The following is a 25,807-nucleotide window of genomic DNA, read 5'->3' as shown; positions in this document are numbered from 1 at the left end:
AACTGGCGCACAAGGCGCCCAGGGAGAGATGAGGAACACACTCGCCTGCGTCAGGGACGAGAGTAAAGGTTAGAAATAGAAAATGGAGGAGAAAATAAAAGAGGATGACGACAGCGACGACGATGTTGATGTTGAAGATGAATAGGAAGAGGAAGAGGGGAAGAGGAAGAGGGAGAGGGAGAGAAGAAAAGAAGAGGTTGAGAGGTTGAGAGGGAGGTTTGTGGATGATGATGAGTTGTCAGAGAAAGGAGAGAGAGGAATGACTTGGCACTACTCCATACACAGCAGATATTTATTTACATACAACAACAACAGCATTGACAGAAGAAACATTCTCCACCGCACCACGCTGATGTGTATCTTATTGCTTAAATAGATCTTTGTTTATATTTACCTACGTATTTACTTGCTTTCTCTATTCTGTAGCTATTACAGCTACTTCTCCAAGACCCAAAAACAAGCAGTTGCAAGTAGTTATTCAAAATTGTCTACTCCGTGCCTCCAGTAATTATGCGCTGTTAAACGTATTTAGAATCTGACATCGCACTGCTAAGCCAACTTAAAAGTGATCAAAGAGCCAGCGAGTGAGTGAACAACTAAAAATTCGGAGAAGGCAACTGGAGAAGTGTGCGGAAGCTAGAATGCATTAACACTCGACCAGCAAAGACCACAGGCCCACCCCCTTGTCCCCGCATATCCACTAGATATTTTATCTGGTCTATTCTTGCCCTTGAGGCTGTAAAGCTGCCCTTTTAGCTGTCACTTTTCATTCCTCATCAATCAAATGCTTCGCTCCATTCCGCCAACTGGCCAACTTACTTCTTCCCGCCTGCTACATTCTCAACTAGATGCGGGTCAGGTAGGCGGAGGGTGGGGGAAAAGAAGGCAAATTCGAAACCCAATAGCAACAGTAATATAAATTGACAACAACAACAGCAGCAGCAGCAGCAACAGGGGAACAACGTGGTTGTGCCGTGTGTTACAAAATTGCCATCTATATCGGTGTCCGAGACCTCAGTAATCCAACTTGTTTCGTTAACCGACTGAGCTGGCGTTTTATTTTATTTGCCTACTTGGCTTCGATCACCGCCCTACGCCTATGGAAATGGGCATAGGAACTGTCGAGTCTGCGTGGAAAATTTCACGGAAGTTTGCGGGCTACTGGCTCACTGAAGTGCATCTCGGAAAAGGAAGGGGGTATATGGGAAGGGTCATGAGTGCGTCATACCGAACATGTTAACCAACCATATTTATTATGCGCCGTGGCCAGCTGAAGAAGGGCAAAGAAGAAGACCAACCATCCATGGAGGAATTGGGGGGGGGGGGAGGTAAAAATTTGGATCTTATCAAATCCTACGTTGGATATATCAAGGCCTCTCTGGAGGTTAGATTCTCTGACTGATATAAAATTTCCCATTTGTCAGAGATTCAAAGATGGGTTAATGCAAAGAAAATGCACCAAGGGAAACATTAAAATATTGGACTGGGCTTATCTTATTTTTTTTTTTTTTGTTTACGCATTGCAAAAATACTTCTTGTCAACAACCTATCTCTCACCGACATAAACCACCACCAAGCGGGAATGAAACATAGACCCCCTCAAAACCCTCGCTGTCTCTCTCTCTCTCTCTCTCGCTGTCTCTCTCTCTCTCTCTCTCTCTCTCTCTCTCTCTCTCTCTCCACTTGATCTCCCCTACCAATTCCGTTTATGTCGTCCTGCAGGACTCGGGTGGATGAAAGAGGGTTTAGTCGAGACTCGAGACGGCCAAGGGATGTGTGATGTTCAACTGCAGATCCAAAACTCTGCCACGTCGTTGGTCAGTGCTATTATGGAGTTTGCAAAAGAGTGAACTCAGTTACCTTAGGGCAGATATGCTAGGACGGGAAAGGGAAAGGCAAGGCAAGGCCAGAAATATAATATTTAGATGGATACCCTCTCCCTCTTATCGGGGGTTTCCGACTCATAACAGGGGGAAGTTGGGGTAGAAAGTATTTAGGTTGACCATTCCGCTTGTTCAAGGGCAGTAATTCATTACCTGAATGAATTGGGGTGGGAGGGTTCGTCAGAAATAATACTTCTAGACCGTTTCTAAATAAATATCCGATGAGACGTGTATTATTTTAGTTCCCCCCCCCCCCCCCCCCCAACGATCCCTTCCTTTCGTCTCTCTCCTCTCCAAAGCGACCAGCAAAAAGGAAGGGGGTAAAAATAAAAAATAAAAATAAAAATAAAAAGGGAAAAACAAAAAGAAAAAGAGAAATAATAAACGCAGAAATTCTGCAAGCTGCAAAATAAAAGCAGAGAGTCCGACTCAGAACCTCACCTCGAGCCTCGAAGAGGGATGGAGGGGTCAGAAATGGCTGGATGGTTAATGAAATGCAGGTCTGCCGTCGAATCACAGACGAGCACGGCGGAACACTAGGTTGCTTGCTTCGACGATGATGAGCTGGCACTGCATGCATTTAATGCATTTGCTGGACACCCTTGCATCATTTGCATGTGGTTTCTCTGTCCGCCCATTGGGCTCCAGACCTAATTCATTTGGTTTATTAAAAGTTGGGTTAAGTTTTGACGGAGGATTGATGGATTTTCTCTCCCGGGCTGCTGGGCTGTCTGGCTGGGGATAAGAGAGGATATAGTTGGTAGTTTTTAATGCCTAACGACATCTTTTATATTTAATTCTGCTCTTGCACTAAGGGATGTCCTTTCGAAGGACGGAATATGTTGAATATTCGCAACAGCAGCGAATGGAAATTCGATAAAAAGAAGATAATTTTTTTAATCCAAGAAAAAGATGGATGTATCATTCATGCATGCATGCCAGCTGGATATACTTACGGTCTCTCTGTTCTCCAGCACTAACTAACGGGAGCCCGCAAACCTCAGCTGGGTCGAGTCTCGAAAAAACATCACCCAGATCTAACGCCCTACCAGTGAGCGGAGTGGGACAGACAGAAACAGAAGCAGAGACAGAACCACAGCCACTGACGAAGAACAACACATCCACCAAGCAGCCAGCTCAAACACGGAACAAGGGCAGTGAGTCAGCCAGCCAGCTCGAATGGTCATGTTTATCGCCTTCAGACTATCTTTCTCGCCCCATTCTCACGTGTCATCCGCACTCTCACCAGCCGTATTGGTTGGAGAGTGGCCGATGAGATATTAGCATCTCCACTATAACTATCCATCGCAGCTGAACTCAGCAGGACTGGGTATTGTTGTTGAGGAGTTTTTATTTCATGCTGCTGTTGTTGTTGTTGTTGCTGTTGCTGCTGCTGCTGCTGTCCTCCCCTCCTCACTGCTGCTCGATCTAATCAACTCCATCTTCGCTGTGTTTTGGTCGGTGAAAGTGGATCCCAGTTCCCAGTTCCCAGTTCCCAGTTCCCAGTTCCAGTTGCAGTTGTCCGCTCTCCTGCATCGCTGGCTTCTTGTTTTCTCTTGATTATCTTCGGTGTTGTTTGAGGAACGTGACTTGTGGCAATCAAGGCAAATGAAGATAGCTGCATGGCATGGCAACATACAGCATTGACTTGCTGGTCTTGATCTCGTGGCTCTTTTGATTTTCCAACGGAAACATCATTTATTAGGATTTCTTTATGTTTTTCTCTATCCAATATATCAGCCAGAGACTGGGGAACATGTGGCAAAAGGATGAATAGTTGGGGTGCTCTACGGACACCCCTGGTGATTTTTCAATTCATGAGTGCCCATATCTCTTCCGGATTTCTCTGATGGCTGCAGATTGCATGTATCAGCATGGGTAACAAGGCTTGCAATGATGCGCCTTTCACCTCGAAGACATGTACGCTAGTTAACTCATTCCAAGAGATTTTCTACAGACCTACAACCCAGTTAACCAGCTATGCAGCTGCTCTTTGCCCCTAGTCTATTCCCAGTACGGAGTAATTAGGAACAAAATTGACCAAGCATCATGATCTGGTATTCAGCTCTATACCCACATATGAGTACCGTCTACAGTCTCTCTTCCAAATTTTCCATGGCTCTATTACTATGACATGCCGCTTCTCTTTCTCTCTCTTCTTCCTCTCTCTTCCTCCTCGATCGCGGCCAGCTTCTTTCTCCCCCCAGCGGGAACCCGCTTCAGGAAGAAGCTGCACACACAAACACCGCCCTGTCTTGCTCTTTCCAACGACCCAGTTTGTTTGCTGTCTATATGCGCAGTATGCATCATTCTTCCTATTCGCAGCAGAGAGATCACGGAACGCAAGAAGAACTGTATATTCGCTGTTCGAATATCCGCCATCCTCTAATACCTAGGGTGGCTTTGATTCGACGCCTCATGTTCGAGCGCTGATATCAAGACAGCCACTGTGTACCGTGAAAACAGATTCGTCTATTTGCCCCCCTTGCTCCTTGTTTCTCATTTACTGGGTGTATGCTTGTCCTCTACAGATATCCAGAAGGGGGCTACCAAACAAAAACAATAATGTCAACCATACCGGGTTCTGCACAATCCCTTTTCTCCACCACCTCCAATGCCCTCCTAAAAACTGACGTGATCCTCAAAAGAATCTTATTGATTTTTCGAATGAATTCACCAATCAGCACTTTCTTCCCATGTCTCCTTGTATGCAAGAAGTGGTATTCATTTGCCATAACGCTGTTGCATACCATTGTGGTTCTGAGGAATCGCAGCCTTTCTCTGTTCCTGAGTAACTCAAGGCTGCCAATGAGCTTAAAGAAACCATGTGATATACAGTCCTTGACCTTGCTGCTGAATATAACGTCAGTTGACCCGTTCTCCACTGCTCGCGGCTGCCAGGGCCTGGATTGTTTATTGAGAGATCTATCCAAAATCATCCCCGGAAATATGAAGATGCTTCACACATTTTCTCTGCGGATCAATCATGAGCCACTGGCACTTATCAACCCTGAGAATTCTGATGTTAATGACGATACGGATGTTGATAGAATTAGAGCTGAACCTGGTTTCTCCGCTTTTGTTCTAATATCACTCTTAGCATCTCTGCCAGAAACATGCACCAATCTCGAAATTGACACCTCAGGTTTTGAAGTTTACAGTAGTGGCGATCACTTATGTCCGCATATAGCAAAGCTGCTGCCAAACCTCACCCACCTGCGCTTACGCATCCGCCAATTGTGTTCTGGGCTCATAAACCTGTCATCCCAAAGCTCCTGTCCCCAATATCCAGGAGTGTTGCAGCCCGCTCTATGCCCAAAACTTCGCTCATTGATTATTAATATGGAGCTCTCCAGCGTTCTCCAAGGGGGAATGTCACGCTGTCCCCTTCCACCAGCGCCATCCCCATCACGTTCAACTGGAAAGGAAATCCACACTGAAACGGACCTGCAAACAGATCTCTCCCTCCAGTTACTTGTCTGTCTCAAGAGAAAAAATTACTTCCCGGTCTGTGAGAGGATGGAAATCAACAACCCTATCTACTTGGGTGTCCCGCCGTGGCACCACATTCGCCAAACAGACATCAAGAATTGTAAGACGAACATTTCATCGTTCATCCCGCTCCCTAGCTACATTGAAGGTGTCTGGAAACGTGGAACACACCGCTGCTTTCCGCCCGCATTAGGAACGGCAAGGGCAAAAACAGGAGCAGCAGATAGCATAATTATATCACCATGGTCCTCCCATACCCGCGAACACACGGATAATGCTTGGTTGTCTACATCTGAGGGAGCAAGTTTTCCCAACACTACAGATCACCACATGCTCTCCGTGTTCGATGCGAACGACTACCACATGCTCCGCGTGGATGACGAGGATCGGAAGAAGTATCCCTACCACTGCTCGCTTGCAGCGTATACCAAGGAGATGACATCGCGGTGGAAAAATGAGACCAGGAGAACGGCAGAGTCTCATCCTATATACCGGGAACTCTGTGAAGTGGATGTATCGGATCTCATGGCGCAGACATATCACACTCTTCGTCTAATTCCGTGTGAACGGTTTACGTTTCCGGAGCCATTGCCAGAACAGTGGTATAATGAGAGGACGCGGTTCTCGCTTGGATATTAGGTAGGACCTTTGGGGGTGGGGTTGGAAGTGTTTTTGAATTAATTGGGATGAAGCGGTATTCTTTTCTATGTGTTTTGTAAAGATATATGGGATAGATATAGATATTGAAATATATATAATACTGTAGTGTTGGTTATTGAAGTGAGAAGGGCTCTCTGAATTTGTTTTGGAATGCCCAAATCCAAGGGAAGGGTTGGATGAGGATAGGGTTGATGGAATATTGACTATTTGTACTCTAACTACACCTGGTTAGCTATGGATAATTCCTGTATAGAATACTCCCCAAATCACACCTTTTTCAATAGTAAAGCTTGCCGTCCATAAGTCCTTATCCATCTATATATGTCATTTGGAGCGTGGGGAGTTTGGTGCCGAAGTAAAGAAATATCTGTGCGTTAAACGCTTCAAGTAGGTAGGTAGCCTCATGGCTGAATATGATGCCATGTGTGAAGGAGGATGAAGAGACGAGTGAGTAAGTGGCCGATGAATGTAGTGAAAAGAAACGGTACAGTCATCCATGTACCTACATACAAGAGAAAACCATGCTCTATGTAATTATGTGCAAGAAATGAAGGACCGGCTATAATAACAAAACAATCTTTATGTAAATACGACGAACATAAACATCCATTTTCATCATTTTCATTTTCATTCCTCTTTATCTCAACCAGAGGAAGGGGGTGGCGGTAGTGTTTCCCCGCTCATATCAAAACCCACTTCTTATCAGCCTCCTTTTCGCCGAGTCTCTTTGCCGTGGAGCTAAGCGTGTCTTTGATGATGTCTTTGGAAACTTTGGGGAATCTGAGTAATGTCGTTAGTTCAAAGGGTCCTTCCAAGATACAGCTGACTGATCGGTGGTGAAACATACCTTTTCTTCAACACCTCCACTAATCCCGCTTTCGTTAAATTACTGCCTGCAATGACTTCCCTGAATTCCGCTACCTGATCCGGTGGAAAGGGACGGCGTGGTTTATGCGATGGTGGTGCGCCAGGGAGAGTGGATTGGCCCGGAGGAAATGTCGTTGCTGATGTCGTTGAGGAGGCTGAGGCTGAAGAAGGGATAATGGGTACCTGAAGAAGTCCGGAGGATTGGGAGATTTGTTTTTGAGAAGAGCTTGCGCTGACACCAGCTCGTTCAATGGATTGATTGGAGAGGTGTGTTAGGTGCTTCAATGGGGAGCGGGATGGTGGTGCAGGTTTATTCCAATACTCAGAAGAAAAGGGATCGATGGGGAAATTTAAAGTATCTATTTCAGTTAGAAGGAAAAAAAAAAACAAAAAAAAAAAACCCACTTGTCAATTTGGGCTTTGGAGAGCGTGTGGAAATCGTTGAAAGCTTACCTGATAGAATCTCCATTCGACATGATTTCAATATCTGGTCAACTTCCCCATCGTTCTCCCAGCATATCCCGGTGCACACTGGCTCTAAATCTCCGATAATAACCCGTCGTTTCGCATTCGCAGCATCATCATCACCATCGTCTAAGAAATCCTCCATATCTCCGTCGCCATCATCACTAACTTCCTCTTCCCCTTCCGAGTCCAAGTCCTCACCTTCCTCAGGTTCCTCCCATTCAGCTTCTGAATCATAGTCATAATTAAAATCCGGAACAACTCGTCCAAATGGATTCCGACACAGCCTCTTAGCCTCCTGTTCAGATAGTTGTTTTGTAAAAGTGCCTTGATATGGAGGCCTCACATCTTCTCCGAACTTCAAAATTTTCATTGGAATCTTCTTCAACAGATCCGCCGGGTTTCGAGATTTCCCATCTCCTGTTAATTCAATGGTATTCAAAGCAGAATCTTGCATTTTAATAAGTATCTGACGCACGGGAGGGTAATTTTGCCTGCCTTGCCGTCGTTTATAGGGTATCATGTTGAAAATTTCTGAGGGGCAATATTTAAGGGCTGGTGTCTCTTCTTCTTCTTCAGACAATCTATTGTTCTTAAATGCAGCATCGATAGTCTCACACGCGTGTTTCATGGAATCGTAGTCTCGGTCGAAACGATGTAATGGAGCCAAATTCACATGAGACTGCAAGAAAAACGGAGGGAACTCCTGTTCATAGTCTGAAAGGGGTTTCTTTTCCGCCTTCGCCGTCTCCGGACCGCCGGTTGGACCTTGAACGTTGTAATTTCCCATGGTCTTTCCGCAAGAGGTATTTCCAGCCGTTGCAGAGCTGGGTGTCGCAGGCTTCACAAAAAATGCATTCAATCGCATTTGCGACTTAAACCAGAGGCGTCAGCAAGTAAATAGAAAAGCGAGAAAAGCAGAAAGCCCTTTGCTTAACCAAAAGGGGATTTCGGAAAACCAAGTAACAAAAACTCACCCTTTCCTTCTTCGTCTTCTCCTCATCCTTCTTCCTCTTCTCCTCCTCCCTGGCTAACCGCTCTTCATCCTTCGTTCTTTTCTTTTCCTCCTTTTTCTTCCGCTCCTCCTCCTTTTCCTCTTCCTTCTTCTTCCGTTCTTCCTCCCGCCTCTTCTTCTCTTCCTCCTTCTTTGCCTTCTCCTCTGCCCTCCGCCGTTCCTTGGCCTCCTTCTCCTGTGCCTTTGCCAGCTTTGTGGCAGGGGACAGCTTTCGTTTTTTATTATTCGGAACAGATGGAGATGGAACGGGTGGTGAGCTTTGGCTATGTCTATAGTTATTAGGTGGGGCAATTGGCGACAGTATAACAGAATTGGGAGAACAATTGGTACTTGTGGGAGGTTGGAGATCAGAAGTGTTGGAAGACGAAGTACTGATGGCTGTAGGAACGATAGGTAGGGGGATGTCTGGATTTTCCACGGAGGAAAGTATGTTCTCTGATTTGACATCCGTAGTAGCAGTAGTAGTAGTCAACAGTTGAACACTACCATTTGGCACCACCACGTGTGATTCGAATCTTCCATTGTTTGTACGAACAGTCTGCACATCACCATCCACCTCATTGAAAGCCCTCTTTCGTGATGATGTTGATTGGTTGGCAGAGCCCAGCTGTGATTTCACCTCCATGTTTATATTCAGCAAATAGAGTACAATTTCTCACGCTCTCTAGACTTATATGAGTGAACGGCGGCAAAGGCGAGGGAGTGTTGTAATCAAATTTATAACCTGGGAGATGATGAATGACAGAAAAGACTGAGCTGCTCCTCCAAGTTAATCAAGAAACACCCAAGTTCAAACCCGATCAAGAAAATTAAGAAAGCTGCAGCAATGAGAGACTTTGCTTTCTCTGCTGTTCATGAAACAACCCTGATTGGTTTGCTGTAGTAAGGGTTGTGGTTCAGGAAATTGAAGAGATTAGATGACTGACGGGGTTGAGGCTGAAATTAGAGTCGCGGTCTCTTTAATCCCGATAAAATGAACCCGTCTTTTTCGCGTCAAATTGGCGGCAGTCACGTGTTCACGTGATATCAGCACTTAAAATTTGTCTCCACCTCCAGATTCGGTGTCTCAGCTACTAATTGATATAGGAACGGGGGACACGAGGGACAGGAGGGACAGAAGAGAAAGGTTGGACTTTGATACGCATTCACCATTGCTTAGAATTACTGGTCCGATATCTTTATCGGCTGAGGGCGCTAGAGCTACCTCTTTACGCAGAGCAAGGAAACGCAACAAGTGCACAAGACGAAAATGTGCTAATTAATCTATTTCAAGACAGCCCATATCCTTGGATAAAAGCAGATATTGATACTCGCAAGAAGCGCTCCATAGTGCAGTGAAGGTTGAATATCGGGCTTTCAGTGTCGGAAATACAGAAAAGGAGAATAGAAGATGTTGTTTTTTCATCCTGCAACGTTTCTGGGTATATATTTATATTGGGACAGTGCTATATTTTTGAAGAGGGGGGAGGGGAGGAAAATGGGGAACAGGGGATAATTAAGGGTAAGAAATATCTGTTCACAGAGCGAAAGGGATCTCCTTCGTAATATTGGAAAAGGTGGTAGCTTTGCACTATAGCTGCTTGTTAATGGGGGATATAGAAGAATTGAGAAGATATTGGCAAGTAACAAAAAGAAAAGAAAGTAAGTAAAAGGCCACCGCTAAGGGTTAAAACGTGAATTCCTTACTCCGTCTCTTTTTCTGGACCGCAGTGTATCTAGGAAGTCATGGGCATATGTGCAATATAAGTATAACCGCATAACCCTATTCCACGGGATTTGGGGTTTAAAAATGGAGTTACAGTGTATAGTCTGACTTGGTCAAGTAAAAAGGATAGTAACTAACTCCCAGCTCCTCATTGCAACTCCAATTACACATTCGTAGCTTAAAACACAAAAGAGGAAAGGAAAGAGAAGGAAAGAAAGAACAAATTTAAGCACAGAAAATTGAAAGAGTTTCTGGATCCCAACCCCAATGGCCCCGGCCCCCAATCCTTCCCTCAGTCACTCAAGTCCGGATTGGCAACAAAAAGCCTGACACTACTCATACTGGTAGATCGATCATCCACGCTACCCCTACGCCTAAGGTCATCTGTCTTCTTCACTCGGTTCGCAGCGTAAACTGCTCCACTCGGTGCTGCCATCTCTGTAACTGTGCCGAAGTCTTCTTCTTCGCTACCGTAGCTCTGTAGAGTACCGGGGTAGTCGAGTTTGTTGGTGGTGGTGTCTGAATTCGCCGTTTCCGGATCTGACGTGGTCGTTGTCATCGTCGGGCTACCATTCACATTGTTGGCGTTAACGTTGGCATTGGCATTAACGTTATTATTATCGTTGGTGGCGGCCGTCGGCACAGCAAAGTAATCCTTCTCACCCTCCGGTTTCAAAGGCGCAGGAGTTTCCACAAGTTCAGGAATATCAGTCTGTCGATCTGCAACATCCGAATTAGGCGGCGTGTTACCATTGCTACTGGTACTGAACCGACCCTGCTGCGGCCGCTGATACCCGCTGGGGAAAAAACGATTGCTCCCCGTGGAACTGCGCCCGCTGTCTGTTCTACGGTGGAAAACAGGCCTGTCGTTTTCCATGTCATCCTCCCCGTCGCCAATCTCATTCGCACTCAATCGGAGAGGTACACCAGCGCCAACCAGAGTTGCCGTGTTGTAACCCATCGTGCGCGAGGATGTATTGTGCCTTATCTTCCCAGTGCTTCCAAGGGTAGCGCTCCGACCGCCCCCTCCATGAACTTCCAGTGCTGCCCTTTGCTTTGCGGCTCGTCTCTGGGCGACTACGCGAGGGTCTTGTGTTTGCGCACGGTCGCACCATACAGTAGCTTTCTGCTTGCGCATGAGCGCAACGTAACCTAGCGGGGTGTTGGTGGAGCGTGATGAGGAGCTTCGTCGGATATCGACCTGGGTGCCAGGGTGTCCGTGAGGCTGATGTCCCTTGCCTCCGGTCGACGTTGTAGAACTTGTCGCAGTCGAGGACCGTCGCATGGGGAGAGAAGGGTTCATGCGTTGCTGGTGTTGCTGCTGATACTGCTGATGTTGGGAAAGTTGTTGCTGTTGCCGATGTTGGGGTAGTTGAGGAGGGTAAGGGGGGGCCATCTGCCTTTGCGGGCTCATATGGTTTGGAGGATATGAGGAAACGACTTGGGCCCGATTTTGATGTGCTTGCGGTCTCACTGCCTGCTGGGGAGGATGCTGTGAGGCCGGAGAGCCTGTGGAATGAAATTGTAGGCCGGCATTGCCGGAAGGGAGCGCTTTGCGATGCGGATTCTGCAGCGTCGGAGAACGGTAGTCGGCCATTTTATTTATAGATAAAATTTTTCTCTTTTTGCTTCAGACGTTATTTTGACCCAATCAATTCCACATGTAGTTTCCAGTGGAGATTGCTTTGTAGTGATAAGGGAATCAGAGAAGCAGTGGACAAAATCTGCGCACTGCACAAAGTGTGAGCTCTCTGCAATACTCCTGGTATGGTTGACGGTTGAAATGCCGGGGGGGTGTTGAAGTTGATACCTGTGCTGGTGGCAAAAACATAAACACTATTTGAGTGATTGTTTTGTTCTGCTTTGTTGCAACCAGAACAAAACACAATGATGCATCATTAAATGCACAACATGGGGGAAACCCCAATATACTTTAATACGCACCTAAAATCAAGCAACTCACGACTTGTTTTGTCCTCTCTCGATGGCACTCTCAGCGAGTTCCTGTCAAGTAGATAGTTGGGGAGTTGTTGGTGCAGAGACAGACGGATAAATAGCCGCAGAAAGACTCCGCCAGCCTGCCAGACAGTGTACCAAATGCGACCAGGAGCAGAGAACTTGGCAAGCGAAGTAAGAAAACTAAAATCATCTAGTTATATATTCGAACTGCTTCTAGAATGGATGATATCTTTTATACATTTCTTATTTAACTAACTGGTTCAGTTACCTGGGTTAGTTATATATAAATCTCAGTCACATGCTAAAGCCCCAGCTCAACAATTTCAATTTCGCCTTCTACAGAAGGAGAATGTCCTAGTTCAATGAATTTTCTTATACTGTGACTTGACTGTAGCTGTCACTGGATTGATGAAATAAATGTCGCTGTAGGAACAAGTTGAGAGTTTCAGTTGTAATTGGCCGAAGGATCAACGATGGGGGGGTCTTGATGTTGAATAGGGATTGCATCAAAATCAGGTATTTTCCACGCTGATTTTGCTGGGGGAGTGACCTGTTAGTGGACCGATCGCAAAGAGTATTATTATTATTTCTCCTGATTGCTGGCTGCTGAGAACTATCTTGATGTCACACAACACAGGGTTCACAAGTTAATTAATTCATCATGATTATTCCTATTAACTAAATAAGATTCTCGATCGATGCCCGTGGAAGAATCCCAGCACATTATTTATCCCAACAACGCATACGGAACAACATAAATATACATCAAAACTAAATTCAGTGCCTCCTCGCTCTCTCGAGCCTGATCGAGCAAGGCCTGGAATCAGCCCGTGAACAAGCCATGAGAAAAGCTCCAATTGAAACTCCATGCATCCTATCTTCGCATGCAAGAGTCCCATTTGTGAGTGGTCGGAGCCGATAACTGCTTATGATGCCAATGACGCTCCCTGCACCCGTAGCCCTACAACCACTCGGACATTGTTCTGATAGCCACAAGACAGATTTGACCTCCGCGTATGGGAGGGTAGATTAGAATCGAACCCGAGCACGGGACCCTGAGTCAGAGTCGACATGACCGCTGGCGGGGGTATCCCTTGATCAACTTCATGTCGCATCGGTGGGCAATGAACGAGGCTGCAAAATGACGAGCGGCTTAGCCAGTGACCACCCCACGCCGGGAAAAGACAAGATAACTAATTGAGAACGGCGAAACAATTGGAGATGGGCTTCTCTGGCCCTGTTTGAAAACTCTCAATAGGACGTGGAATCCTTGCTTCCATGTGCAAGAAAAGTCCCAATAAAGGGGAGATCTTGTTTTTGGGCAACTTGGTTCGTCATTTAAAACTAAACTCCCCACCTTTATCGATAGTTAGTTGTCGTCGATCCGTGTGCCTTTCGTCAGGTTCGAGACGGGTATTTTTGCTCATACACGGACGACATTAACTGGCTAGCTGCCAACTCACCTAAACAACACCCTTGGAGAGCTGAGGAGACAAAACCTTCTCCTTGAAGGCTAAAGTCTGTCAAATACTTCTTGCATCACAGGTTCCCAACAAAGAATTCCCGGGATATTTAGTTTTCTTTGGTGCAAGTTGCGTAAATTAGCGGCCTTCCCCCAGATGACAACTTGTGTATTTATTTCTTCTACAACCCAAGTCGGACAACCAAGGGTTAAAACTTAACAGAACATTTTTGTATCTCTCTTTCTTTCTCCTCTTTTTTTTTTTTTTTTTTTTTTTTTTTTTTTTTGAATGAAACAACTGCGAATGAGAAACATGAGAATAGCAAGCTTAATCTGAAGTTTAAAAAGTCTCGCGGTTGGGGCTTTTCACCCACCCCGCAAACTTAATTTAAATGACAGCAGGGGTTCAGGGGTCAGTAATGTGGCAAAAGGAGAAAAGGACGCTCAGTTATCAACAACCCTATCTAGCTGAACGGTAAATCAGTTGATGTGACTTGTCAAGTCGCCCCATCGCAAGAGTCGGTTTGCGATTGCTGGGGAGTTTGACCCCCTTTCCCGGCAGAAGAATATAACTACCTTGAATTTGATCAGACTAGATGAAACAGGCACAAGTGTAAATTCAACCAATATCTGCTGCATCAGCAAACAATATCACAGGCATCCAAATTTGACAAATTACATGAACTGTGGTAGAAACAATTCGGACTCTTATCTAATCCCGGGTAAAAGATAATATAAAGGATACAATTTTCTGCTTCGACTCGGAAAGAGTACGGGGGAAGGGTTAATAGGGTTCATTATCAGAAGAATATCAATCACCGACATCAAAGCTAGAATATATATATACAAATGCAATGGAGATTCCCAAATAAATAAAATTTGGCATTCTTCCAACAGAATATATCCGGTATATCGAAGAGTTCTTTATAACAACCATTGAACAAATAAAAATCCCTACAGCTTCGCACCCCCAACCTTCACCAATGCCCCATTCTTAACATCAAACTCCTTCCCCCTAGCCCACCCCAGCCAACTCGCCAAAGTCTCTTCCCCACCTTGACTCGGCCTAAGTCCCTCACTCGACCAACCCCCCTCCTCACTCCCATACGATATACCCGGCGTCTCCGACAACCCCACCGCCAACCTTTGCTCATACCCGCCCTCCTCCAGCTCCCAATTCTCCAGCACGGGCGTAGCACACGCATCCGTCCCATCAAAGATATCCTCCCACTCCTTGCGCGTCTTCTCCTTGAATCTCTGCGTAAACACCCCGCGCATATACGGCCACGTCCTAGGATCCTCGCGACTCCCACTGGAGCCTGCAGACATGATATCCTGCTTGCTCAAACCCAAACCCTTCAACAGGGCATCAAAGAACTGCGGCTCCAAGGCACCAACGGCAAAGTACTTGCCTGCATCCTTCGTCTCATAGGTGCCGTAGTAAGGGCATCCGCCATCAAGCACATTGCAACCACGCGGGCCCGCCCATATGGGTTTCTTCTGCGACAACCTCGGCATAGTAGCCAGGTATGCAGAGCCATCGACCATATTCGCCTGGACAACCTGTCCCTTGCCCGTGCGTTCGCGCGCCAGCAACGCAAGTAGAATACCAAGGAAGCACATAGCTCCTCCACCGCCAAAGTCACCAATGATATTACCGGGGGCGTAGGGTGGTTCGCCCGCACGACCCAGCATGCCCAACACGCCCGAGACGGCGATATAGTTGATGTCATGGCCGGCCATGTCTTTGTATTTGCCATCGCGGCGGAAGCCGGTCATGCGGGCGACGATGAGGCGGGGGTTTTTCTTGAGGAGAACATCAGTCGGGGAGAGGCCTAGTTTCTCGAGAACGCCGGGGCGGAATGGGTCGATGAGAACGTCTGCGTGGGGGAGTAGAGAGAGGAGAACGGCGCTGGAGGCGGGGGATTTGAGGTCGAGGCTTATGGAGGTTTTGTGGCGGGTTAGGGTATCGGAGGTCTGAGGGGGGAGGGTGCTGGAAGTGGAATGTGCTTGTGGGTGTGGGCGGTCGATGCGAAGGACGGAGGCGCCGTAATCGGCTAGAAGGAGGCCGGCAAAGGGGCCTGTTCGGGATGTTATGAGTTTGACCACGATCGTGAATAATTGGATGGGGGATGAGATTGGGAAGTGCTTAATTTCCCAATTGGGCTTCAGCGGATCGAATTTGTTGATATAAGCATTCCTATCTTACCTGGAGCTAGACCAGCGAGTTCAAGGACTCGGATACCTTTGAGAGGTGGTGATGCGGTTGATGACATTTTATTGTGGTGGCCTTATCAGGTGAAACCAATTTTTTGGTATAGTGAGGGAGGATGTCAACAAGGACTATTCAACGGATTCAGACAATAGATTAATATACGCAGTAGCTCCAGTTCGATATACATGTGCCTTTGCAAAAAGCTCGGTCCAAGGCTTTGGGTAAAGCGTAGCCGAGGTGAGGACGGGCTGAGGGAGTGGAGACATCACATGATGTCCGCGGACGGCGTGAAGCAGGGAGAGAAGGTGGAAGATAGTTAAAAAAGCTACCTATACATCCTCTCTTGCGAACTGATCCACCTCAACGCCGACTGAGATGCATCTTTACTCCAGTGGAAATCGGGATTAGCTTCAAACTTACCCGATTTGGGGAGTTCGGGGTTCCATCTGATTACCTAACCCTGACAGGTCAAAATAAGCTATGTATTGCTAACTATATATGGTTAGTGTAAACAGTTTAGAGTTATGTGTCGTCTTTCTCGGCAAACTATAAATCAACATGCTAGACCAAATTAAGTTAGCACTTGGAGGCTCTCATCCGAACTATGAAGCTCTAGCTTATTCTCGCTTTTTTTTAATGCTCCGAACGGAGGAGAGTTTCCTTTTCCTCTCTTTCATCACTTCTATCTGGATCCTCATGACTCCAATTTTATCCCCATTTCATTAGTCATTAGCTTCTCATGTTGTCTATTCATAAGCTGCAATGACATTACATGGGTGGGGAGTAGACGATGTGATCAGCTAATGGCTAATGCAATGAATGATGATATAGACATGGACAGAATAGGTCGAATTAGTAGCTTACTCGCTAAAGGACATAATGAAAGAGATATCACGTTCCAGGCGAAGCCAGCAGAAGCTAGCTTGTCGCTCTTCTAGCTCATTGTTATCCGCAAATAGCAGTGATGCAGGTTTTATAATATTCGCTGGCATTTGGATGCACGGTGTCTGTGATTTTATATGTCGAGATGCAGTGAGGAATTGCTAACCTTCAGCTATTTTTCAGTCAGAAAAATTTATTATCGTTGGAATGACATGCAATTGCCTGTCACGAGATTCCTAGTTGTAGAGCCCATACGTAAGCACGAGGAAATCAAGTGACACGGACAGCTTATCCATGGATGCAACTACCTGGCACACCTGAGAAGGTATAGAACAGCGAAAGAACAGAATTCATAGTGTTATTCGATCCAGCACCATCGACCCGTCGTCCAGCTAGATCAAAGGCAAACGCCCCACCCTAAATATATGCAGCCAACTTCAAAACCATTCTCCCTGAAGAAAGCAGACCAAAACGCCGTGTCTCACCCAGATATCAAGAACTAATCGCATGCACTCCCAAAGCAAAACATGTCAAGAAGAACAATTCAAAACCAAAAACGAATGACAAACGTTTAGTCAACAAGAATCAAAACAGAAATTCTTATTCCAATCATACATTCTACTGCCTACTCATCCCGTATCCTCCCCCCTTTCCTCTCCACATATTTATACCTGTAGGCCTGCGGTGGCTTATTCTCCTTCCCCGGTCCCGCCGCCTTCCCATCATTACCGGCACCATCATTGCTCGCACCCCCAACCTCCTTCTCCCCCCACGTCCACATCAAAACCTTTCCCATGCGCTCCTGATCTTTCAATAACCTGTCCACACGTCGCTCCCACTCCTCCTCTCTCTTCTTCAGCACACTGGCAAACTTCCTATCAATAGCCAGGGCAGCGGATTCCTTCGCCTCGACGACGGATTCCAACCTCTCACGCTCACACTGTAGTTCTGCAACGCGCTGCTCCAAGGAGGCTGAAGCTGCGCGCAACTTACTGAGTTCGGAGTCAAGCTTTGTCTCGCGCGCTTGAGTGGCTGTGATAACGTTTTGGAACGTGCGAACTGTCTCCGCGTGCGAGTTGCGGAGCGTGGAGAAGGCTGTGGCATGAGCGGAGTGGACGTTATTTAATTCCGTTTCGTGAGATTTTAGGAGGGCGTCGTGGTTGATGTGACAGGAACAGGTAGCAGCTCCTGATGGTCCTGGTGCAGGCGACAATGGTGGGCTGGGTTGTTGTGGGATCATATTTTGTTCTTTGCGAAGATTTTCAAGGTCCAGGATAGCTTTGTCACGTTCTTGTGTGGTTTTGTATAGAGTGTCTTGCAATTTTGTCTGTTCGGATACGATCCCTTCTATCTTAGCGGAGAGACGGGATATTTCACGCTGCAGAACTGTATTGAGTGCTCGTGATTCAGAGAGCTCCTGCCGCGTGCCCTCCAGCTGCAGAGTTTGCATGCGGTCTGAAGGTAAAGAGTTTCGTAGATGTAATCGTGCTTCGCTAAGCTCTTTTTCCAATGCTCGAGCCCGCTCGGAGCTTTTGGTCGCCTCATTGACGGATGTGGTTTTTCTTGAATGATACGCCGCCTTGAGGGCATCGACAATTTGACTGAAGGAAGTATCATTGGTGCGGATATCAGCGGACACTTCGCTTGCAAGTATTTTGATCGCCTTGAATTGAGAATCAAGTGCTAGGTTTGCCACGTCCAATTCAGCCTGGATGGTATTGTTTTTTATTTCGGATTGGCGAACTGCTTTAAGGAGGCTCTCGGTTTTCTCTTCGAGGGCTTCACATTCACGGCTTACTGTCTCAAGTTCAGAATCCAACTTATCCATCTCGAGATACTGAGCGTCCTGATTAGCTCTCAGTTGGTCGATCTCCGCAGCATGTTTTTGGATTTGAGCATCTTTGTTCGAAATGGCCAGGCTCATTTTTAGAACGGTTTCATTATTTCCCTGCCGATCTTGTGTGGGATCTCCTTCACTTGTATTTGGTAGAGTACGACTCTGGATATCCTTGTCTCGCAATCGCTTCGATTCTTCCTGGAGAGATTTCAACTGCAAAGCATCAGTCTCAATTTTCTTCAGCTGGTCGTCTTTCTGTTGAAGTTGTGTTCGAAGGTTCTCTACTTCCTCATCGTGCGGGGATAGGGTTGATAAATGCGCATCCCTCTCCTTTAGGGCTGCATATTCCTTCTGGAGCTCTGACTGAAGATGTTGTATCTGTTGAGCTGCTGATGCTGCCTCCAAGACCCTCCTTTTATTTGTGTCGATAATTTCGTCCTTCTTACGCAGCTGCTGCCGAAGCTGCTCTATTTCTTCATGCAGTCGGTGCTCTTCAAAGGACTCAGCGACTTGCTGGGAAAGCTCTCGATCCGGTTGGGGTGATTTATTGGGCGGAGATTGAATCGAGGGCTCATCGATTTTATCCAGTGGCGCGCTATTTCTCGAAATCACGTTTCGTCGCGAAAGAACACGCGCTGGTGTCGACATATCAAGTGGCGCGCCCATCTCGCTATACTCGTTTATCGTGTGCTCTGCAACGACGGTATTGCTGCGCAATTCCTCCACGTCTTTCATCGGTCCCGGCTTTGACGCGTTATCTTCATTATTGGCTGGGAGGGAGTCTGTCCCTCTCACTAACTCCACCATGTTCAGAGTAAAATCCCGCGGACCTCGAAGCTCATGAAACGCAGCCGGTTTCTTCTTTGGAGAAGATTTTTCATTCTCATTACTTTCACCATTATTATTATCGCGATCAGATCCATAATCCGATAGTCTGCTCAGATCAAATGTATAATCCGAGAAATTGGCTTCTGAATCACTTCCGTCACTGGAATAAGGGGAACCTGAGGCTTTTGCATAACGGACTTTTCGTCGACGTGCAGCATTTGCAGAATTTGCAGCGGAGGCACGAGCTGAACTGGGCTTTTTAGTAGGTAGAATCAAATTCTGACTCGAATCCATTAGTCTAGGAGGTGATGAGGGCATGAAGACAGGAGTGTTGAGAAATGAGGCTCCAAGGGTGTCGTGGGATGTAGGGAACGGCGAGGTGAAGCCGTTGGAGGCCATTTTTGAGTGTCAGGTATCGTCGTGTGAATTATATCAATTGGTAAAGGGATGCCCTATATCATGGTTCCACAAGGTGATTCTCGCAATTCTACCATTAATAAAAAAAAATTAACTATGCGTAAAGTTCGTACCAACGCGATGGGGTAGTGCTGCATTCCAGGATTGTTGACAAAAACCCACTTTCGGCTTAGCTTTTGTCGAGAACATTAACTACGGCCCAACGTTAATCCGCCATAAAGCCGACTGCTATGTTCAACTCATAAATTAGGAACTGGAAATTGTTTTGCGGGGATATTTCTTTAGCTGAAAAGATTCCTACCTCAAAGCAAGGAAATTTATGCAGATTGAATTATCGGGGAACCCCCCTTATTTTAGTTAAATCATGGGGGGACGTAGAAGCTTAACAAAACGCCAATTTTGGAGTGAATCTGCGACTTTTAGGTTGGGTCAACACTACGCCCTCAGATTTATTTTGCTCAGGATTAACTACCTCAAGATAGTCTACTGAACAAACCCGGACTATGCTGGTAGAATTTATAAATTTAATGCATGACAACCTTTTCGAATATTCTGTAACCATTAAAGATTCCTGTGGGCACATAGAGACTAACGATTGCAAATGGATGGGGGTATTATTGCTACGTTTCTTGGTTTCGATAATGATGCATAAGTCATCGGCCACTTGCATGGATATCGGATGTAGAGGGATCCGTAAACCGCATCTTATAATGGCCGTCTAACTTCTTCTTAGGATCCAGTTATTGGCATGAAATTCTTTGCATCTTATCACGACTTAACCGCCCTACCCAACGATACAATGTCCAACAATAAAGAAAACAACAAACACGCTCAACAGAGGTGTACCTGAACTTTAGCCTCAAGGATAAAGTTTATATCGTCAACGGGGGCGCCGAGGGCTTGGGTTATGCATGGCCGAAGCAATGACGGAAACAGGTGCAGAAGGGTTGGTCACTAAAATATGCTCTCCTCGAAATTCAAACTTTGTTGATGAGGCGCTAACCTGTTGTTTGCCCTGGTTGCATTGTACTTGCGGAGTCCGATCCTGAATTTGTTAAATCACAAAAGCTTGAGGCTAATTCTCATGTTGGCTCACTGCATTACCATCATGTTGATGTGCAAAAGGCGAATTTCATCAACGAAACGATTGCAAATATCGCAGAAAGGCACCAGAGGATAGATGGTCCCGTGGTGGCCGCAGTTGTTCAACAAATCAAGCCAGCAATCGACTACACTGCCGAGGAAATCACGCGGATAATGGACGTAAACTAGTTATACGAGGACTTTAATGGCAGTGCAGGCAGTAGCCAAGCAAATGCTTGCATATAAAAACCAATGGCTCCATCATTCTGATCGCAAGCATGAGCGGACTTACCGCGAACCGGGGCTTGATTTTATCCGCATACAATGCTTCGAAAGCGGCGCTTATCCAGCTGGCAAGAAGCCTTGCAATGGAATGCGGCCCAAAAGGGATTCGTGTTAATTCGATCTCTCCTGAACACATCGTCAACCCAATGGTGGAGAAGAACTTTGAGGAAGCGCCTGGACTCGACAAGGGATGGGAGCAGGAAAACATGCTGGGACGGCTGTCGCTCCCGGAAGAGCTCACCGAAGAAACCATTTCCATGTTGAGCGATGCCAGCTCGTTCATGACGGGGACGAAAATAGTCATCGATTGAGGTCATACAGCTTGGTAGATAATCATGACTTGACTTTCCCATGTAAACACTGTCATGTAATGAACTTTTTATATAACTAGTTATTATCATAGTGCTTGATTCTCCTCTTTTATCGCTTTTTATTTTATTTTATTTATTTTTTATTTTTAAATATTTTTGTCCCGTTAAATACAATCGAGCGGAAGGATGAGCCCTGGACAGAATGACTCCAATGGGATTAACTAAATATTATAGAGCTTCGTATGGTTTGTTTCCAGGTTTTCATCCGTATTCCTCTCCGCCAAGGTGAGGAGCAGCGAACCCGAGGTTATTTCGCGCTCGCTGGCTGGCTTGGGTTTCCGCGTTATTTAAATATTCCATCAGAGACGTTCTAAACAAATGTCAAAACCAATCCATGACACCGCCCCCCGTACCTCAACCAAAAGCCCACATTTTCCTCTATAGGCGCGGGATCTATTCACATTCAGAAAAATCTAATCCGGAATACCAATTATGGAGTCACTTCTTCCTACAATCAATCTGCCCTTACCTATTCTCCTCCATGCCCTCGGCCTCACCGCCCTGGGCGTGTACCTGACATTTAACGGAGCACGTCCGACACTTGGCTTAGCATCTACTGGCCTGGGACTCGCATACCTGTCCACGTCATATATGCCGATTGAACTAAACCAATTCCTCCATGCCAGTGTACCGGTGCGCATGATATTGGCGGGATTAGCGGCTTTAAGGCTTCCGACTGCAAGAACCCAAGACCGTATGGCCCTGATCACGGTGACTCTGTATGATGCCCTGGGCGGATTGATCTTGGGATATACCCTGGGTAGGTGGGATGGCAAGGTACCGGGGTATTGATTAATGTAATATGCGGGGGAAGAATGGGTCTTGGATTAGGTTAAGGGAGGTTTATCAGCAGTCAACGTATTGTGGGTTTTGTTCTTAGTATATACCATCTCTGGAGAGGGCTGTTCATGTTCAGCACCAGAAAATGAAAGTATCATTGATCTAACAGGCTTATGGTTCTATACTCGAAAAAAAATAGATGCGGTTCACAATGTTATCGAAATATCAACAACTTGGTAGTGCATTAGTTATATTCTCGGTGATATTAGTCACGTGATAACAGTTTGTCCTCCCGCTGTTTCGTCCCCATCCATGCCTCATCTACACTCGAAATTTTAAGGCAAAGCAGAGAAAATTCCGTGCATGTGATGTTTTAAATGAGAATATCTTGTCGCCCAGCTGATGGCGGATGCGTGAAAAGAAGATAGGTAGCTATTTTCCAACGACGGTCTTGCCAACCATAACGGCGAGCCAGGGAGAGAAGATTGCCCACGACCACACCTGAATGCACATTATCACACGAACAATTGGTTATAGTGCGCGTGAATCAGTCGTGCTAATCAAGATTTTTTTGATTTCAATATTCCAATATATTTTAAGGAGGACGTCCATTCCTCATCGTGGAGTTGACTCATGCCTCCAATTCTCCGAAACAGCGCATCTGCACAACCTCGTGTTGTCTGCTATTACCAGACATATTACCCAAATAATGGCAATGAATACGTCTCAATGCTACCTCTGGTAGCGAACAGCTCTGGTATAACACATGTTATCCTTGCTGCGATCCATATCAATGCCAACCCAGGGAACATCACCCTCAATGACGATTCCCCGTATGATCCCCGCTATACAGCTCTATGGGCAGAAACAAAGTTTTTTCAAACCCGAGGGATCAAAGTCATGGGGATGTTAGGTGGAGCCTCGCAAGGAAGCTTTCAGCGCCTTGATCAAAACCCCTATTCCTTTGAGCGATATTATACTCCTCTCCGAGATATGATCCGACATCACGCGCTTGATGGATTAGACCTAGACGTGGAGGAGGATATGTCTCTTGAAGGTATTATTCGATTGATTGACCGTCTCAAGTCCGATTTCGGGGAACAATTCATTATCACGCTGGCTCCCGTTGCGACCGCCCTGATTGAGGGACTCCCCCACTTGTCGGGATTTAACTACAAAGCCCTTGAGGCCGCGCGAGGTTCGAAGATCGCATGGTATAATACCCAGTTTTACAATGGCTGGGGCGGCATCGAGAGTACGGAGGTATATGACCAGATAATGGCTGAGGGTTGGGCAGCAGCAAAAGTGGTGGTAGGGATTTTAACAAACCCTGGCAATGGGTCCCAGGGTTATGTGTCAATAGATAAGATGAGCTTTATTATAGGAATGTTGATGCTGAAATACCCAGATTTTGGGGGAATTATGGGCTGGGAATATTTCAATGCGTTGCCTGGAGGTGTGCAACGACCATGGCAATGGGCGGCTTGTATGTCTTTAACGATGGGGATGAGCACACTTTACTCAATGGTGGTGGAAGCCCAGTTTCTTTAGCAGCAACACGTAAATTTAATTTTCAAATTATTATGTTGTTTGATTTTTCATTTACTCCAGCCTAAATTGTTTTTACTACCGATTATTTAGAACAATGTGATAATGCTAAGTTCCCGCCCCTCGACTTGCTTCCCTATGCCATAATATTTGGTCTATCACCAAATCACGAAAAAGACACTGCACGGAACTCGGAGTGACATCAACCCCGCCGCTATTAAGAAGTACATAACCAGCAACCGGCGATTGATGCGGGAAACTGTGCAGATAAAAGAATTTTATCCCATGCGGACTCTCACTGTGGAACTATGGCTTCTTTCCGGACGTCCGTGGCCGCGACGAGCTCTGTTGTGACCAAGTTAATAGGCTATATATTTCTGCGATGGGTAACTACAGATACAAGCAATTTGATGTCTTTTTCGCGTTGGGAGTTCGTTCTGCTGACTGAATATATAAAATAGATTCCAGGTCACCATGGCCCGCCGCTGATCTTCACCTCCTTGCTAGTATACTTGACTTCAGTGTTTGTGATAGTCACAAACCCAACATTTAAACAACAGCAGAAGGAAAATAGCACCGTGAGGAATGCGCGGAAGCAGGACAAAACAACAAAGGGAAATCGACATTCAAGTGAAAATGGTGACAAGAATAAAACAACGAGAGGACAGTCGCCGTTGTCCGTGGTTTTGACCGGTATACCCTCCGCGAATGCTAAATACGCGAACGTGGCGACTATTGGGGTCAATATACTTGTGGGACTCTTCTCTCTCGATGTCCTTCTCCGGAGCCAATTTCTGAATGCTGGCGATGACCTGACCTTTTCACGGGTTGGATATGTATCGCCAACAACTGCCAAAATTCTCCTGCGCGAACCCGATGTAGGAAAGCTTCCTATCAACATCGCCTACCAGGAAATGCAAGACGGGCGGGTGGGCAAATTGATTGAAGCGGGAACAATAGATAATATATTAGAAGAGACGGATTACACTTATCCTGTGTCTTTGACCGGCCTTCAACCCTCGACAAAGTATCGATATTTGTTCTCAAATAACCAGTCCGGGGAATTTACCACAGCGCCCGCTCCAGGCTCTGAAGCTGCAAACAGAGTCACCTTCTTGAGCTCGAGTTGCATGAAGCCGAATTTTCCGTACAACCCCCTAAATCACCCGCTCCAGATCGCAGGCCTTGAATATCTTTCCAAGATCGTATCAAAGCTCCCTTCCATTCCCTCATTCATGCTCTTCCTAGGGGATTTCATCTACATTGACGTCCCATACCGATATGGCTCTTCCGTCGCCGACTACCGAAGCGAATACCGCAAAGTCTACGCTTCTCCTTCATGGCATGTGCAGCCGGAACCGCCAATCAACATCCCCTGGCTCCACACCCTCGACGATCATGAAATCGATAACAACTGGCACAAGGGGAACATCACACCCCCTTACCCAGCAGCATTTGACCCATACCGCCACTACCACATGAGCGTCAACCCTCCGATCCCCGAGCACCCCTTTGCTATCCCTTCTAACACTACCTACTTCTCCTTCACCCACGGGCCCCGCCGCCATCTTTATGGTGGATACTCGCACATACCGCTCAGAACCGCAACAAGAAAATTCCACGATGCTTGGTTCGGCACAGCTTGCCTCTCTGCTTACCTTCATTTCCCGCCGAGAGCCTGCAGGTGTGAGATGGAAAATAATCACGAGTGGCGTGCCGTTTACCAAAAATTGGCGCATCGGGACGGAAGATACTTGGGGAGGTTTCTTGGTTGAACGGCGCAAGATCTTCGAAGCTATCTGGCGGACCGAGAGGGAACAGAGGATCCGCGTAGTGCTCCTGAGTGGCGACAGACATGAATTTGGCGCGACAAGGTTTCCTGACCCAACTCTAGCAAAAGCAGCGGCAGATAGCAATGATTCACATGGTCATGACAGCAACATGGGTATCCATGAGTTCTGCACGGGTCCGCTTAGCATGTTCTATGTTCCCGTAGACTCCTACGTGCAGACGGACGATGAGGATGTTATGATCAAGTACTATCCCGCTGGCA

The 25,807-nt window shown here is 46.4% G+C and overlaps 8 protein-coding genes across 8 annotated transcripts in view; 4 read left to right on the top strand and 4 right to left on the bottom strand.

Moving 5' to 3' along the window:
• Positions 1-4,832: 4,832 nt before the first annotated feature.
• PADG_07503 (uncharacterized protein) lies at positions 4,833-6,014 on the top strand (the record flags this gene model as incomplete). The annotated part of the gene is made up of 1 exon (XM_010764462.1): positions 4,833-6,014. The coding sequence occupies one exon, from the start codon at positions 4,833-4,835 to the stop codon at positions 6,012-6,014; it is 1,182 nt and encodes a 393-aa protein (XP_010762764.1).
• Positions 6,015-6,715: 701 nt separating this feature from the next.
• On the bottom strand, positions 6,716-9,007 carry PADG_07502 (uncharacterized protein; the record flags this gene model as incomplete). The annotated part of the gene is made up of 4 exons (XM_010764572.1): positions 6,716-6,815; positions 6,883-7,261; positions 7,356-8,241; positions 8,345-9,007. The coding sequence occupies 4 exons, from the start codon at positions 9,005-9,007 to the stop codon at positions 6,716-6,718; spliced, it is 2,028 nt and encodes a 675-aa protein (XP_010762874.1).
• A 1,372-nt stretch (positions 9,008-10,379) lies between these two features.
• On the bottom strand, positions 10,380-11,684 carry PADG_07501 (uncharacterized protein; the record flags this gene model as incomplete). The annotated part of the gene is made up of 1 exon (XM_010764571.1): positions 10,380-11,684. One exon carries the CDS (start codon positions 11,682-11,684, stop codon positions 10,380-10,382), a length of 1,305 nt encoding a protein of 434 aa, XP_010762873.1.
• A 2,778-nt stretch (positions 11,685-14,462) lies between these two features.
• On the bottom strand, positions 14,463-15,784 carry PADG_07500 (uncharacterized protein; the record flags this gene model as incomplete). Its single annotated transcript, XM_010764570.1, has 2 exons — positions 14,463-15,589; positions 15,718-15,784. 2 exons carry the CDS (start codon positions 15,782-15,784, stop codon positions 14,463-14,465), a joined length of 1,194 nt encoding a protein of 397 aa, XP_010762872.1.
• Positions 15,785-17,230: 1,446 nt separating this feature from the next.
• PADG_07499 (uncharacterized protein) lies at positions 17,231-19,669 on the bottom strand (the record flags this gene model as incomplete). The annotated part of the gene is made up of 1 exon (XM_010764569.1): positions 17,231-19,669. One exon carries the CDS (start codon positions 19,667-19,669, stop codon positions 17,231-17,233), a length of 2,439 nt encoding a protein of 812 aa, XP_010762871.1.
• A 1,379-nt stretch (positions 19,670-21,048) lies between these two features.
• PADG_07498 (uncharacterized protein) lies at positions 21,049-21,366 on the top strand (the record flags this gene model as incomplete). Its single annotated transcript, XM_010764461.1, has 1 exon — positions 21,049-21,366. One exon carries the CDS (start codon positions 21,049-21,051, stop codon positions 21,364-21,366), a length of 318 nt encoding a protein of 105 aa, XP_010762763.1.
• A 492-nt stretch (positions 21,367-21,858) lies between these two features.
• On the top strand, positions 21,859-22,218 carry PADG_12308 (uncharacterized protein; the record flags this gene model as incomplete). Its single annotated transcript, XM_010764645.1, has 1 exon — positions 21,859-22,218. One exon carries the CDS (start codon positions 21,859-21,861, stop codon positions 22,216-22,218), a length of 360 nt encoding a protein of 119 aa, XP_010762947.1.
• A 621-nt stretch (positions 22,219-22,839) lies between these two features.
• The window catches only part of PADG_12307 (uncharacterized protein), a gene marked incomplete at both ends in the record, with an annotated part of 3,753 nt that continues 785 nt past the window's right edge, over positions 22,840-25,807 (top strand). Inside the window, 3 exons of the mRNA XM_010764644.1 lie at positions 22,840-23,692; positions 24,262-25,329; positions 25,430-25,779. Of these exons, the coding sequence (XP_010762946.1) occupies positions 22,840-23,692; positions 24,262-25,329; positions 25,430-25,779 (2,271 nt within the window). The remainder of the gene's footprint in view (positions 23,693-24,261; positions 25,330-25,429; positions 25,780-25,807) is intronic.

Source organism: Paracoccidioides brasiliensis (assembly GCF_000150735.1).
Source record: "Paracoccidioides brasiliensis Pb18 unplaced genomic scaffold supercont2.11, whole genome shotgun sequence".
NCBI lineage: Eukaryota > Fungi > Ascomycota > Eurotiomycetes > Onygenales > Ajellomycetaceae > Paracoccidioides > Paracoccidioides brasiliensis.
The sequence above is the reverse complement of the archived record's forward strand: the minus strand, read 5'-3'. Positions and strand labels throughout refer to the sequence as shown.